Source organism: Sinohyriopsis cumingii, chromosome 2 (genome assembly GCF_028554795.1).
Source record: "Sinohyriopsis cumingii isolate HCF-2022 chromosome 2, ASM2855479v2, whole genome shotgun sequence".
Taxonomy (NCBI): Eukaryota; Metazoa; Mollusca; class Bivalvia; order Unionida; family Unionidae; genus Sinohyriopsis; species Sinohyriopsis cumingii.
In genome coordinates, this window is record NC_142962.1 from 94,932,748 (window position 1) to 94,948,577 (window position 15,830).

Consider the following 15,830-nt stretch of genomic DNA (forward strand, 5'->3'; position numbering starts at 1 on the left):
TTACGAGTTGTCGTATCGAAACTGAAGTAGCTGTCTGTATTCATGGTTATCTTCAGTTGGGTAATAGTGGTGTCTGAAGGGTTTGGGTCGTTTGCTGACACGGTGTAAACCAGGTTCCCCACAGCCCATGTGGGTTGGGCCAGCATGAAGAAATTCAGATTTGTGAAAAACGGCGGGGAATCTGCCAAAAAGATAATGAAAATTTTCAACTAAATGTAGCGCATTTTGTTCCATTTCTTGATTGAAATCAGGTAAATTGTTACTTGTAATTCTAGTATCTATCTTGCTTGTCCATATCGCTCTTTGACAGTCAGCGGCAGTTCTGATGAGTATTATAGGACTCACGGTACTAATTCAGTTCCCATAGTAAATCTATGCAAACAACATGATATTAAAAATTCAATAACTTAAAATGTTTGAATGCTCATGATCAAACCTTTATTTATCAGTATGGATGAAACCTGGATGTCACCTTCCTTTTGTGTAAAGAAAAGGATACGAGCCGCGGCATTTTCTGGACCTGCATGTGTTTGAAACATGTGCTTTCAATTCCGCACCAGAGAGTCAGGTGCTAATTTTAGTAATGAGTGTTCCAAACTCAAGACTGTTAAAGGACTGAAATTCCATCAATAAAACAATGTCTTTATTTTTTCACTTACAAATAGGATAAGCTCTCAAAAGATTATTTTTCGTACAACATAACTTACATTATTAAGCAATCCTGGTCAGCCTAACCTATATATACTCTATTTTATGTTCACCAATTTCCAGGCTGGTTCCCATTTTTCCATACCATTAGTACCGTGTGTCCTAAAAGTCATCGGATAGAAGCGTGTGGCCAGACTGGATCCCTATTTTGCTTCAGCTAGCTCTCTACTGCCTGTTGTATGTCAATGCCTCAGCCAATACCTTCAATATTGAATACCTGCTTTTTTATGCCTCGTTTCTCCAGCAACCATGACCACAAGGAGAAACTGAGTCTAAATCTTGTCTATAATAATAATAATAATAATAATAATAATAATAAATTATTTGTCAGACGAGGGGAGTGAGTCTAAGTAAACTAAAAAATCTTCTGACACACTAAAGTTAAACACCTGAAACAAAACATTAGTTGCCTCTCACAGACCGAAAATAAAAAAATATCATAATCAGAGTGAATCTAGCGCCATTCACAATCCAAGACCATCCAGGCAAATCAGGTCCATGTGGTGATAGAAAGTGCAAAGCCAGTCGACATATCATAAAGACAGCAAGTTCTAAAGTACAGCGACAAGCGAAAAATTGAATATACATGAATCAAACAGAACGTTAAAAACAGAGAATATAATTTATCTCATCACATTTAAGATCTGCGGCCTTCTGCATATTGTAGAAGCTGAAAAGCTACACCAAATGATCAATCCAGTCGCAGAACACTTCTCTGCACCAGGCCACACTGTCAGTGATGCAACACTCGCTGCAATTTATCACGACCCCAACTGCAGTTCCGAAACCAGTAGAGAAAATGAATCTTAATGGATACGCCACCGTAGAGATTTGAAATAAAGTGTGTCAAACCAAGAAGACTAGAAAAAGGATATACACACGCAAATAAAAACATCGTCTTTTACAGCCACTATTACTTTTGTTAAATAATTCATTCAGTTTGCGTATTACTCGCTCACCTATAATTACTACTTTTTCTGTAGTTCTCGATGGCATTATTATTTCTATGGCCATTACCTGCATTACCGAAACAATGAAATCTCCTGGATATAATTTGCGGTTACATCATTTTACATTTAAAATAAGATGTCGCTATAGCTACATACATTAGAGGTCAACACCATCTAGTTTTCAATATCATCAATCAAGTCGAAGCTAACTATGTGAAACATGAACCATTTTAAAGCTTTAATTCCATTAGAAATTGTCATATAAACTGTTGTAATTTCAACGCTTTTAGTGTTTGTTATTTCTTTTGTCTCTGATTTGTGTTTGTCTTTGACAAGGAATGAAAGAGAATTGCAAATGCTTAGGCTAGTAATAATTAGTTTTGCACTTGTTCGTTGTCAGTTTGTTGCATTTATTTATGTATAAAAGAAGGAAGAGTGACATGTTTTCACGAGGCAGTATGAAAATAACGAATAATAATTACATAAAGCGCCTAAAGTTTTGTTTCTTAACATATTGTTGTTGAGAAGAATATATATTGTATTTCGTCAGCTGAAACCATTATTTCCTTACCACACACTTTCCCATTATGTTTTCTTATCAAGGTATAGTATATATCTTTAATTTGGTAGCAATACTGCAAGATCATAATGTAAATCATTCTGAACACTGTCCCCACCGAAAACTAAAACATATTGTTTTTTTTCGAGGGCACGCCTTCAATTTAAACACCCAATGAAATAAAAGAAATCAATTTCAAAAATTAGAAGTGAAGTTGTTATTTGTCCGTTTATAGCATGTGCTTATTCAGTTGTCAGTTTCTTTCATTATTGACTTACTTACGACACTTACACCGGCATATATCGTGGGCTACAAGATTGGTTCAATAATACCGCATCCTCAGTTTGTTTAATTAGTTTAACAAGGTGCAGAATTTAATATTTCCCTTATAGCCTTATTACCTTATTCTCTCAGTCAAACAGCAAATCAGAATGATATAAACTTCATGTATCAGTGTCAGTAATTTGAAATATTTTAAACCTGTTTGAATGTATCTGCAGATAAAATAAGTATTGTCATATTGCTTACTATTATATATTGAGGTAAACTGAATAAGTTCTTACCTTATTTGTTGTACTTGTGATAGTTTGCTCAGTTTACGTCAATGTAAACTTACATACATCAACGACTAGAGTGTTTGCTCCTTGCCACTATACTGTCAATGTGTTCAAATATTTGAACAATTTGCCGTTTCATAGCACAGTTTTATAACTCAATTTATCATACTTTAAAATTCAATTTAAATACCAAACACTTCAATTATAAATTATGTAAATAAGTTAGAGTAGAGTATGTTAGAAAATACAACAGTAGAATTATGTAAATAATTAGAACGAAGCTGTAAATTAAAAGGGTGTTCTCATATACTTTACTATAATATGTTTAAATGAAATGAGTAAACCTTTATTCCCTACATTGAAGTCGTTATTGTTGAATGAAATATATATGCTGATAGCTTGATTTTTTGCGGTCAACATGTATTTTATTCTGCAGGTAAATATGAAAACACGACAGCTAATGTTTTTATATACTAATTTGCTATATTTGCACATACATATGTAGCCCTGTCATACAAAGTTTTTTGTTCAGAAAGGGATTATAATTCCAGTTTATTATTATAAAATAACAAGGAACAGCACATTTAAAATTGTAAACTAGGGTACGTTAAGTAAATCTGTCAAACCATTATCTGATCAATTGAAAATTGGCGAACGTAAGGTAAATCTGTTAAACTATTACATGATCTTTTGTAAACTGGTATACTTAGGATATACCAATTAATATCTGTCATTCTGAGCGGCAATCTTTGCAAAAACTTACTTTTAGAAGAAATCAATAAAAGTACGAAAGTTATAGTATATGACCACCTTCATTTTGCCAATATAAGAAATTACTGATAAATATGTTATGCTTTATAAAGTCTAGATTTCAAATTTTCAAAAAATTAACAAGGTATCCTAAACTTACCTTTCATCAAATCACTAGGGGTGTAAGTCTTACTGTAAGGAGTAGTTGACCTTTTTAGTCTCAAATCATTTAAATAAATAAAAAATCCTAGCTATTTGAATTTAAATAACCAATTTCTGGGAGGTTGAAACTCGAAGCTTATTTTCTTCATTTCCTTGTCAGAAAATATCATCTATGTCTTCACACTGTCTCTCTTCATCGTACATTTTATTCTGAATCATCAGAAGTTTAATAATTATTTTCTCTAGATAATTTTACCAAGCTTTCAATTTTCGATCAATTAAAGTAGCGTCAGAAAGATTTAATATTGTTTATTAAAATTACATATAGATCAGCCGTTTTAATTTTTCAACGTGCAAGTACATCATGAAGATAAGAAAGAATAAAATGCACAAATACCTACCCGCCCATACATTCTTCCTGTACACACACACACACACACACACCTCTAATCATTTTCATTCACTTTTGAATGTAACTAAAGCAAAAAGAATCGTGTTATTATCTCACTTGCATCTATCGTTGCACGGATGCCATAGTTTCTGTTCTGATATGCCGCAGCTGAAGACCAATCCAGGTTCATGCCAGGAGTGAAAGCGGTTTGACTGGGGCGAAGGTCAGTGTATTTGATGTTGTCTGCTTCAGGACCGGTGCCTGCTGTATATGATACCATTTCACCATACTCTGTATACCTTTGATATATAACATAGGAAATAATATTTAATTTGAATTTCGACTATGATCAACATCTTTTTTCTTCGTAAGGATTACGTAATAGACATAGTGAGTACCTTGTCGATCCATATGTCTAATTTTGTGTTGTAAGTCACTTTTTATGTGGTCTCTGTTGCTTCCTCTATGTAACTTCTTTGATTTATCGGTTTTATTCATGAGATATGTTAGGGGTCGCGAATTAAAAGACAAGATAGCAATATATCCTCGTTCAACGAGACTCTCACATGGATCCGTCAGATTTCTGCCACAAAGGGATCAGTCAAAATGGTACATTGTTACAGACAGAAAGGTTTGTTTGTTCATGGAGTTGAACACCATTTTTCATCACATAATAAGCTATAAATGGCGACCGTTATATTTGGTTGAAGAAGACCCCGGAACGATACTATGAAGAACCATCGACTCATGGGAAGGTATACGTAAGTTTTCTCACGTACCCAGGTTGGTTGGTCGAGTCAAGACTCGAGCCAATGCGAACAGAGGTGAGATGTGAGCGGTCGTTAAAACTGAGCACCTTTGACCACTGGGAAACCCAGAGCCCAATAGATAGAACGAGCCCGTGTCAAGTTTTGTAGAATCAAAAGATCTCCAGATCTCGATCTCTCTCTCTCTCTCTCTCTCTCTCACACACACACACACACACACACACAATTTATCCAGGAATACTCTCTGTAATGTTGTCAGTAGGCTCTGATGCAAGAGGCGTGTGAATCAATCAGCCAATGAAACTGTCTGTGTTTACGCCAAATATGACGTTCTTTCGTCATTACAAATGAAGTATTACGGTAGCTAATCTCGTCTACCAATCAAACAATCAAGCCGCTTATTGAAGTCATGGGAAAACCTCGTTCTTTCAGGTTTTTACCAGACGTTTGGCGAAGATCTCACCGAACCACACGAGAAGTCTAGTTGAAAGAGACAAAAGTTAATTGTTCAGGCTTCGGAGATCGGCTGATTTCGGTGTCAGTGCGACATTAAAAAACAAATTGCTAGCAACTGCCTGCATCTCACGCATATTTGAAAATTGATTCGTCCCCAAGAGACGTCTAAACAATTTTTAAGTGGCTATGCTAGTGCAACATTTTAAAGGTGACAATTATTTTCATTTTTCTTGATTTAAAGTTTGTAAAATATATCATGGTAGCAAAACCAGTCAGAGTACCAAATCCGACCCCCCGAATTTCTCCAGTATGGGTAAATGCATTTACATTTCTATATACCAGAATATTTTCCATATAGACTCTTTGTAGATCACCCAGTTAAGTATTTTACAAATGAAAGGTTAAACTTTTGTGAATTTAACATAATGATCCAATTATTCATTTCCCTAATATAAACAGTAATGAGTTACTGCATCTTTAAAGGGATGTAATGCAATTTATTTTCTTTGTGAAAAGGTCATAAATTGATTAATGCAGATTACAGTACATTTAATGAAAATTTTGTTTTAAGGTGTAGTGAATGTATTTTGAAATGTGATTTCACTTATAAGTAATCAAATTCTTTTACAGCAAGAACGACAACAAGGACAACAACAAGAACAATAATAATAATAATAATAAAATGTTTTCAACCCACCCCAATAAAAACAACATAAAATTCAACCCAGTTCGGTTGACTGAAAACAATTAAATAATCCAAGCATGAATAATTAGCAGAGTTAAGTTAAACAATGGATTAGATTAACTTTAATGTGTTGACCCTCGCTCCCACCAATTATAAGCACAAGATGACTATGCCATTTTAACTGATATATGTAAGATATGTAGATTAAAAATAACATTTGGAAGTATCAAATAGCTGTCAAATCAGGCCTGGTATACATTCATGTTGTGTTGTTGTTGCCGCTGATGTTGTTGCTGTCTGTTTTGTTTTGTTTTCACTCACCATCCGATGTAGTCCCCGGGATAAACCGTCATTTCTGCACCACTTGCAACATTCAGTGTAATTAACATATTTGTGGCTACTGAAAATGAAAAATTAAATAGCATACTTTTAAACGCCACAATAGTTTAATTTCTTACACTGCTTTTGATTTCCGAAATACTAGTTACTTGGTATTTCATTACTGGCTCAATTATCTTTAAAGTTTATGAATAAGAGACTTTCTTATCCAACTAATTCGTGTTAAATACTACAATTTTGTATCCAAACAATTCATGCATTTTGATTACGGTCAGGAAGTAAAAGACGTGAGTGGAGTAGAAAATATAAAAGAAGAAAATAATGAGGAGTAGGAAATAAATTTTAAAAAAATTAAAATGAAAGAATGGAGACAAAAAAAAATATGCTGACAATAGCGATTATGTTGCAAGAGCAAAGACGACGATTTAGTAGTATTAGCAGTAACAGCGACTAGAAATGAAGGGAAAGATTCGATTCCTGCAAAATTCAGATCAAAATTAATTTCATTTATGGACAAATTAATATTTTCGAAAGCCTTATAATATGATCTTCCGATTGAAAAGAAAATGTACTTTGGTAATGATGAAATATATCTGGATGAAAGCTCCATGTCTACATGGTTTTTGCTGTCCTTCCCTTTAATTTTTCATAACAATCAATCTATATTTTATTTATTATTTTTACTATGTTAGCACAGTTAACCTTTGGTAATTACAAACGAGTTTTAGAATTCTGCCTTCGTATGAAAATGATATCTTTTTCCTCATTCGTTTATTTATAAATAACAAGCAAAAAGTGTTCGAAAACTAACAGACAAGACAGTAAACAAAAGGTGCACAAATATTAAGAATGACTTTTGATAGCGCGCAATATTTGTGTTTTAATGTTTTATTGAATCTATATTAACTGTCTAAAGCATTGTAATACAAATTGTTAAACCACGTACATGCCACAAATTCATTGGATCCAGCAAGTTTGTAGGCAGTTCCGGAAGTTGACCTCCACACCTCGAACAACATTGTCCCCGTGTTTTGTTTAATAAACGCTTGCCATTGTTTAACGATTCCGCAGCATGGGAACTGATACACCGAATCTTCCGCAAGAAATGCATAACCTGCAAGATCAAACCAAGACTAAAGATATGTCAGTATAGAACTTTCTTAAAACCGGGAACTATCTCCATTCAAGGTTTTTATCATATTGTAATTTTGCAAAGAAAAATCAATAAATTTAATCGCACTATTTATGAAAGGTCACTAATGACATAAAACTTACATGGTTCTAAGATAAAATGAGATTTTTAGCAATTTCAGTTATAATAATATTTCGAAATATGTTAAATTACGTTCTCTGATAAGTGATCTCTATTAAATTACTTTCTCTAATAAAAGATCTACCCCCCCAGACACCAACCTGCACAGATACATACTTTTTTATACTGTCAGGTGGACTGACAGTTCGTACCCACATCCATATTAAAAATTTTGCTGGGCGTTTATTGTCCCATGAGTATTCATTGGATTGTCATTTCATCAATCAAAGAGACAGATCAAGCCATCTACGTTTATCTCCTTTAGGATAAATTTCGCCTGATTTGTAGAAGGGATACAGCAATGGAAAATATTCTATAATTACCAACCTATAGTGCCATCGATGGAAGAGTTGTATAAATATGGCTGGGTTTTCCCTATGAAGTCCACAGCGGTACATTCTGAAAAATATATTAATAAAATGTCACTATCATAAAAGATAATACATCTGAATGAAACTAATGCAAGCGAAAAATATTCACCCGCCTAACAATATTACATATAATGCTGAAGTATGGCAAAGGAGATATATATCTCATCAACATTTATTGATTTGCAAAAACTTTCTAACAATAATTATGAAATAGTTCATTTACTGTTTCTATGTAGTATCATCAAAACAAAAAGGTCCATGGCTAAACACGATTTATAATTTTGAAATAATGTGTTTCGTTTTGAATTGTGTAATATTCAATGTATACAATAACTAAATGTATAGGCCATAATGGTATCCATTACATTGTACACTGCACAAGAAGAGTTGGATAACTATTTTTATAAGTACTCGTCAACTTTGGTAAATGTCGACACTCTTTTTGTATTTATTTTTTCAAACCTTGGGAACATTTATCATCAATACATCATCATCTCAAAGTATCATCCTGCCCTCTAACATTTGTACTTAACATTTCTTTTTCTTTAATATTAAATGATTGAATCTAAAAGTGTTAAGATGCATTCTGAGGAATGATGGGTAGATTGTTCCGTAAAATGCAAGAACACTAAAACGTTTTCTGTGTTCTCAGTTTATCTTCTAGGAATGTAAGCAGTTAACTGAATATCTCATATCAAATTTATTTACAACAATTACAGCAATGTATCAGTGAATGATAGGTTGATTAAAAATGTAAGCTACCAAAATTAATCAAGACTTTATTAGACAGTGTCAAATACTCATCTACAGATCTTGCTGTCAATTTTCCTACACCATATGGTCATTATTTTTCGCCACGTTGGTTTGATTGAGCAAGGTATGTTTAGCACATTTGTATTCATTCCGTGAGATCCTAAGAACAAACTACAAATCAGCACCAAAAGACGCCTCATTTCAAAATAAAGAAATCATTCCTGTACTGTATTTTGAGTTCTTTGATGATAAAAGTTATTACTGATTTTTTAAAATGCCGATCAGTTTGCCATTTTCTCAAATTATTCAACGTTATTGTTGTAAAAATAGCTTTTGCGAGACGCGACATTAACATGGACAAGCTTTTGTTTTTCAAAATACGGTGCGCTCAGAACAACACAAGCCTGTTTACAACTATCGGCTTTAAGCCCTGCAAAGAGCAACTCAACACCTGTAAATAATTTCAGTAGGATATTAATCAAAGTGATCCTGATTTTACAAAATATTTCATTTAAGAGAGCATTGCTTCCCAAACACACAGTCTAGGCTGATTAATTTAGGCCACATGCATAAATTAGACTTAAATCAGATAGATGCTAAAAGTGTGGCACTACATTTTCACACTTTTCAAGAAGATATGATCAACTTTTAATTCTGGACCGAAATATGATGTGGCCTTGTGAAATACTGATAATGCGAAGTTTGATCAAAGGAAGATTTTAAAAACTGAAGTTGAATCACATGTTGGGTGTTACAATTCTCCGCTGTAAATTTGTCGGGTAATATAATAAAGTACATCCTAAGCAGCCGTGATCACTCTTTATGAGAGTGTTCATTTTGTCATTCATGTGTAACTACTTTCATTGCTTAAAAAGTTAGAAAGACATTGTTGTCTATTTTCTGTGGCGAATTACCACAAACATAATTTGTGTTATGTGTATTAGATACACAAATTGATCTCCTGGCTGGACTTTAAAATAATAACCTATAGCAACTAATTTTGAACGAATATGCATTTGTTAACTCACTATAATCACGAGTACAAAAAAATGAGAAAATAAAAAAGAACACTTGTTATGAAAAAATGTACAGTGCTTTCAGCCAAGAAGAAACCTTTCTTTGATGATTTATACTTCACCATTAAGAAGTCATATATTTTATAGTTAACCCATAGAAATTATGATTGCAAGGGGCACACAAAATGTATTGCCTTCAAAATTGTTATTCAATTAAATTGAATGACAAATAAATTTGAAAACCACAATTCATGAAAGATCTACCATACATAACACACAACGCTCACTATAATCAATGTATTGCAATAATATGAATATGTGACAGATAATAATATATATTCCAAAGAAACTGAACTGCCTTGTGGACACAAAAAAGTACTATAACTATTATTCGACTGAAACTTCAGTCATATCGCTACGATGTCTGCAGTGTGACAGTTTATAGTGATGTCTAGCACTGGGGCATCATGCCACAGACATGTAGCATGATGTCCGACCCAGTCACATTATCCTGACACCAGGACGAACAGTCCTAACATTAACTTTTAATGCTGAACTCCAAGCGAGGCAGCTGTTAGTACCATTTTTAGAAGTCTTTGGTAAGACTCGGCCGGGGATCGAACTCACGACCTCCCGCATCCGAGGCGGGCGCTCTAACCACTAGGCCACCGGAGCGGTCAGAGAGAGAGACAGAGAGAGAGAGAGAAAGAAAGAGATTGATAGATCAAGAACGTAAGAAACGAAATTGAAACGTTCGATTGGTTTTAGCGAGGAGAAAATTTGAACAAAAAGTACTTTATTTTGCTACTCATGAAATTATTCAGACCCTGAGTATTTTTTTCGCTACCCTGTTTTACCAATATATGCACGATCCTATTTAGCAAAATAATTTCGTTTAACGCATTTTAGCAAGAGGAAATATTTTGATGACAAATTATTTTGTAGCATGACTCTGAATAAAATTAGTTAAAATTGTACTTATCCTGGACGGAAATTAGATAACCTTTGTTTTATATATGATGGTGTTGACACTACTATCAGAATGGTAATTTCATTCAATACTGAAGGCTTTATAATCATTGTTTTATGATACGCTTAACTGGATAATCTAATTAATTGTGTCATACAGAAAACTATTTTGTCTGTGGTGCTCCCATTGGACTGTTTTCTTGGGTTGAACCTCCTCCTTAGCAGATGCCTTTCTTCAAAAACTAAACTTGTTTGACAAGTTACAAACGATTCCAAAAGTGTCCTCATAAGATAAATAAATATATCGTGTTAATTAGCATTATACCCCTCATTGTTCGCAAACATGTTCTTCACTAAATTGAAACCTCTGATCTTCTTTACAAGGAGAAGAGTTCATACAAGGCCACAATGACATAATGTTTGCAACACTGAACCAACCCCTCCCCTTTAGTTCAACTGTTTTAAGGCGCTTCAATCGTTTATGGATCAAAATGGTCTTGGTTTTGCAAACCATTTCAAGAAAACGAACTGTTTCCAAAACAAACACGACTGAAAACTATGCAAGTGGAATCTTGACTAAGGTACAACAAATAACTAGCTCTCGGTTTAACACAAATATACAATTCAAATAAATTTGTCGAAAATCCGTTCCATAAAGTAGAAGACGTCACCCATTCTGCAATTTCATATCCATAGTAGGCTACATAACTATATCTTTTATCACATAAGCGTTGCAATTTAGACTACTCTTGCGGCTTTCAAAGAGATTGTATTTACATGAAAAATGTGAAGAGTCTTACTGACACAGCTGATTATGCAAAGATAAGAAATAAAAGACTCGATTGGTGAAACGCTCCTTGTAAATGAAATGGGCCGATGTCTCAAGAAGCTTTATAATGGTCAGTCAATTTACAACAAAAAGCTGATTGTATCATTTTGTAAGTAACTACATACATTATTCAGACAAGTAGACAATTATTTTTCCATGTTCCAACTTTTTCAGTCTTTTATTTAACATATTAATAAACTAGTTTCAAATTATTAACAATATTAACAATTTCATGTGCTGAAGAAAAAATGGAACACATCAATATTTGGCAAAACAAACTTATTCATTATCTTTGTGTTATCAATAATCAATAATATATTTCATACTAATGCAAAGAAATAATAAATCACATATAAGTAAACTTATACAAAGATACTACCAAACAATTTATTTTCTGATAGAGGTGACTTTCATATGATGTATTAACAGTTGGATATATTCCAAAATTCCACTGTTAATCCAACAGGTATATACTTACTAATAAAAGATTTGTCAACATTTGGTACAATCGAAACTGCAATCCCCGTACTCTATTGATTTGAACATATTACAGATAATGACATAGTTTATTACAGATAATGACATTCATTATAAACGTAATAATGACATCTATTGTAAACGTAATAATGACATATATTGTAAACGTAATAATGACATATATTGTAAACGTATGGTAATGATTCAAACAATACATATATCGTAAAGTTTGACCAAGTTGCCTTATGTGTCTGTATGCTTGTTTGATAGTCTCACTGATCTGTCCCATCCACCAATGCACTGGTAGCATTTACTCATTGGAGCAGAAGGTTAGATATTAAAGTACACGATGAAAACGTATCTTGAGACTGAAGTACGTCAATTTTATTGACACTACCATTATGATAGGTGCTTTACAAAGAACAACTGACTGAAAATTTACTTAATTATTATCCTGACGTATTTGGAAAAAAGGGTTGGAATTATGTTTCCATACCTTAGGAGTGATTGTATGTATTTATAATTCTGCCACCGCCTCCTACCCTTTTAAGATAGAGACGTAAAACATGAAAACTTTATTCGGGATGGTGAGTGCACAACGGCTACGGAATTTGGAACCATCCTGTGGTTGAGGAGCTTATACGGGTGGGGACACTTAGGCACGCATGTGTAGTAATGTCGTATAAGTAATAAGCGTGGAAATAATTATAATTAGCGAAATAGTCTTCTTATCAACAATGATATAGTAGTAGTAGTAGTAGTAGTAGTAGTAGTAGTAACAGTAGTAAAATTCCTAGGAATGTTCTTTGACAACCACCTCAGATGGAAACAGCACATTGAACAACTCACCCAGAATTGTAACAAAGATCTCAATTTACTCAGGAACATCACAGGGACTGACTGGGGATCCAACCAGGAAACCCTCCTCACGATATATAAAAGCCTAATTAGATCAAAACTGGATTACGGTTGCCAAGCATATAACTCGGCTAAGCAACCTGTACTACAAAAACTTGACACTATCCAGAGAAAAGCCTTACTATTATGCACAGGAACACTCCCCTCAACATCATTAGAAGAACTACAAACACTAACAGGAGAACTACCCTTAAAATTACGTAGGCAAGATCTGCTCCTCCGATACTCCATTCGATTAGATACCCACCCAGACAACCATCCCACCAAAATAGCTATAAATAAGTGTAAAGTTGTCTTCAAACCCAAAACGATACCCATCACACCAAGTGGCAAAGTAATCCTTGAACTAAGAGAAAAGATACCTCTACTAAAAAAACAGGTAACAAACAATACAGACCAGAACAAATCACCATGGTTACAAAAACCACCAAGGATTAACATTGAAGCTACCAAATTAGGCAATAAAGAAGGACAAGAAAACTTTAAAACCTGTACTGGTAAACGAAATCAACCAAAAATACCCGGACTATGTTAAAATATATATCGATGGATCAAAAACAAACAACCCACCAAGAACAGCAGCAGCAATAGTCATCCCTGAATTCAATATACAAACGGGATCCAGATTACCTGACTATTGCTCCATTTACACCACTGAATTCTGGACTATACTTGAATCACTACAATGGATCAAAGACAACCAAATACCTAAAGCAGTCATTATAAGCGATTCCCTAAGCGTTATCAAATCGATCCAAAATCGCAATACACACTCTAGGGAACAGTTCCTCGACAGAGCATGCCAATTGATCACCACAGCACATCAATTACTCGAGCTCATATGGATACCGTCGCACATTGGAATCTCTGGCAACGAAACAGCAAAGTTGCAAAAACCAAACTAGGAGGTCAAAACTCTATCAAGCTTGACTATAGCTCTACAGAAGCAATAAGCTTCGCACAAACATATATAGACCAAACATGGCAAGATTTTTGGAACTCCTCCACAAAAGGTAAAAAGCACCATGAAACCCAAAAAAAAAAGTAGATAGGAACATACAGCTACCTAAGGGTACCTATTTAGAACAGAAAACCATAAACAGGATAATAACTGGAAAAACTAAACTAGCAAGCAGTTTTGGAAGGTTTATAGGACCCAAACCAGCAACCATTAACTGCTTTAACTGCCACACCACCGAAGATCTACACCACGTATTCAATATATGCCCAAAATATCAACCCGCTCGGAAAATATTTATCAAAAACCAAAAAGAGATTGGATCACCACACACATACCCAGAGTTACTTATGGACTTTAATACAAATAAACAATCAGCATATAAAAATATAAATCAATTCATCGACTCAGCAGGACTTAGGAACAAAATATAATTACTATCCCCACAAAACCAAAAGACCCAGTAACTAGCTAAATAAATTTAGAAGCCACCACATAAAAACCCATAGCATATCATTTAATTTTATAAAAGTATTAATAAATAATTCACTTACGAAGCACCTATAAAAAACTAAGGAAACCGCAAAATCGGATGTCGTAGATGTCCTTAACGAACCGTGTAATCGACTAAATAAAGTATAAATAACATTCAATCTCTAAAAACATTAATTAATAAATAACTTAAAGAGGTAATATCTAAAAACTTATAAATAACATAACGTAGGAAACACACCCTAAACACCTCGACTAGTAATACCATAATAACCTTGAAAATCTCTCTTCATACATGATTTCTATTAAGAACCCCTCCTTTTAGAACATTTTGAAGAAGAAAAAAAAATCGAAAAAAAAAAGAAAAAAAATAGCAAAGAAAAATCGCAAGAAACACCAGGCAAATGCAACAAGAATCCAGCGATGTAAAGCAAGCAGGACCGTTCCCGAGCTCTCCTTCCCACTAATGACAGCCAACCATTCAACTGTAGGGACCTTTATGGACCCACAGATTGAGGCCACACTATCAGGGTTCCTTGAATCCATAAAAGCCTGGGGGAGGTGAAGCCACCTAAATAAGCGATTTTGCAAGGAGACCGCTTTTTCTAGACTTTTAAACGTCATTGTACTTGAATCATTTTTTTTATTGACAGGGTGGTCACCAGTTTCAAATTTAAGAAATGCACGCTTTTATTTCCATTACATGCAAAGTGTTAAAACATGTATACTTCTGTCGGAGTAATTTAGAAACGCTAAAGGTATATTTGGGTACTGTTAACATTACAAACGTAAGTCGTCTTTGCAGATATTAATAAATTTCTCATCTCAAGATCTTGTAATAAAATAAGGGTTGTTTCTCATTTCCGAAATCACACAGTCCTTGGTTTGATGTCCAATATAATAAAATGGTACAGTGCTCGCTTTGATGTCCAATATAACAAAATCATACATTGCACTCTTTGATTTGCTTTATAATAAAATCGTAGTGTTCGCTTTTATGTCTAATATAATAAAATCGTAGTGTTCGCTTTTATGTCTAATATAATAAAATCGTAGTGTTCGCTTCGATGCCTAATATAAAAATATCGTACAGTGTTCGCTTTGATGTATAATGTAATAAAATCGTAGTGTTCTCTTTCATGCCTAAGATAATAAAATCGTACAGTGTTGTCTTTGATGTCTAATATAATAAAATCGTTTTGATGTCTAGTATAATAAAATCGTAGTGTTCGCTTTGATGCCTAATTTTAAAAAATTGTAGTGTTCGCTTCGATGTCTAATATAATAAAATTGTAGTGTTCGCTTGATGTCAAATATAAAATCGTACCGTGCTCGCTTTGATATAATAAAATCGTAGTGTTCCTTTCATGCCTAAGATAATAAAATCGTACAGTGTTCTCTTTGATATAAT

General features: G+C 33.8%; 1 protein-coding gene across 2 annotated transcripts in view; it reads right to left on the reverse strand.

Moving 5' to 3' along the window:
- Positions 1-15,830, reverse strand: part of LOC149805410 (protocadherin Fat 3-like) — a 65,671-nt gene that overhangs the window by 27,466 nt on the left and 22,375 nt on the right. For both annotated transcript variants that reach the window (XM_089936195.1, XM_089936189.1), the window contains exons 2-6: positions 7,964-8,035; positions 7,271-7,438; positions 6,307-6,385; positions 4,195-4,376; positions 5-181 (exon numbers count right to left, since the gene is read on the reverse strand). In XM_089936195.1, the coding sequence (XP_089792321.1) occupies positions 5-181; positions 4,195-4,376; positions 6,307-6,385; positions 7,271-7,438; positions 7,964-8,035 (678 nt within the window). The remainder of the gene's footprint in view (positions 1-4; positions 182-4,194; positions 4,377-6,306; positions 6,386-7,270; positions 7,439-7,963; positions 8,036-15,830) is intronic.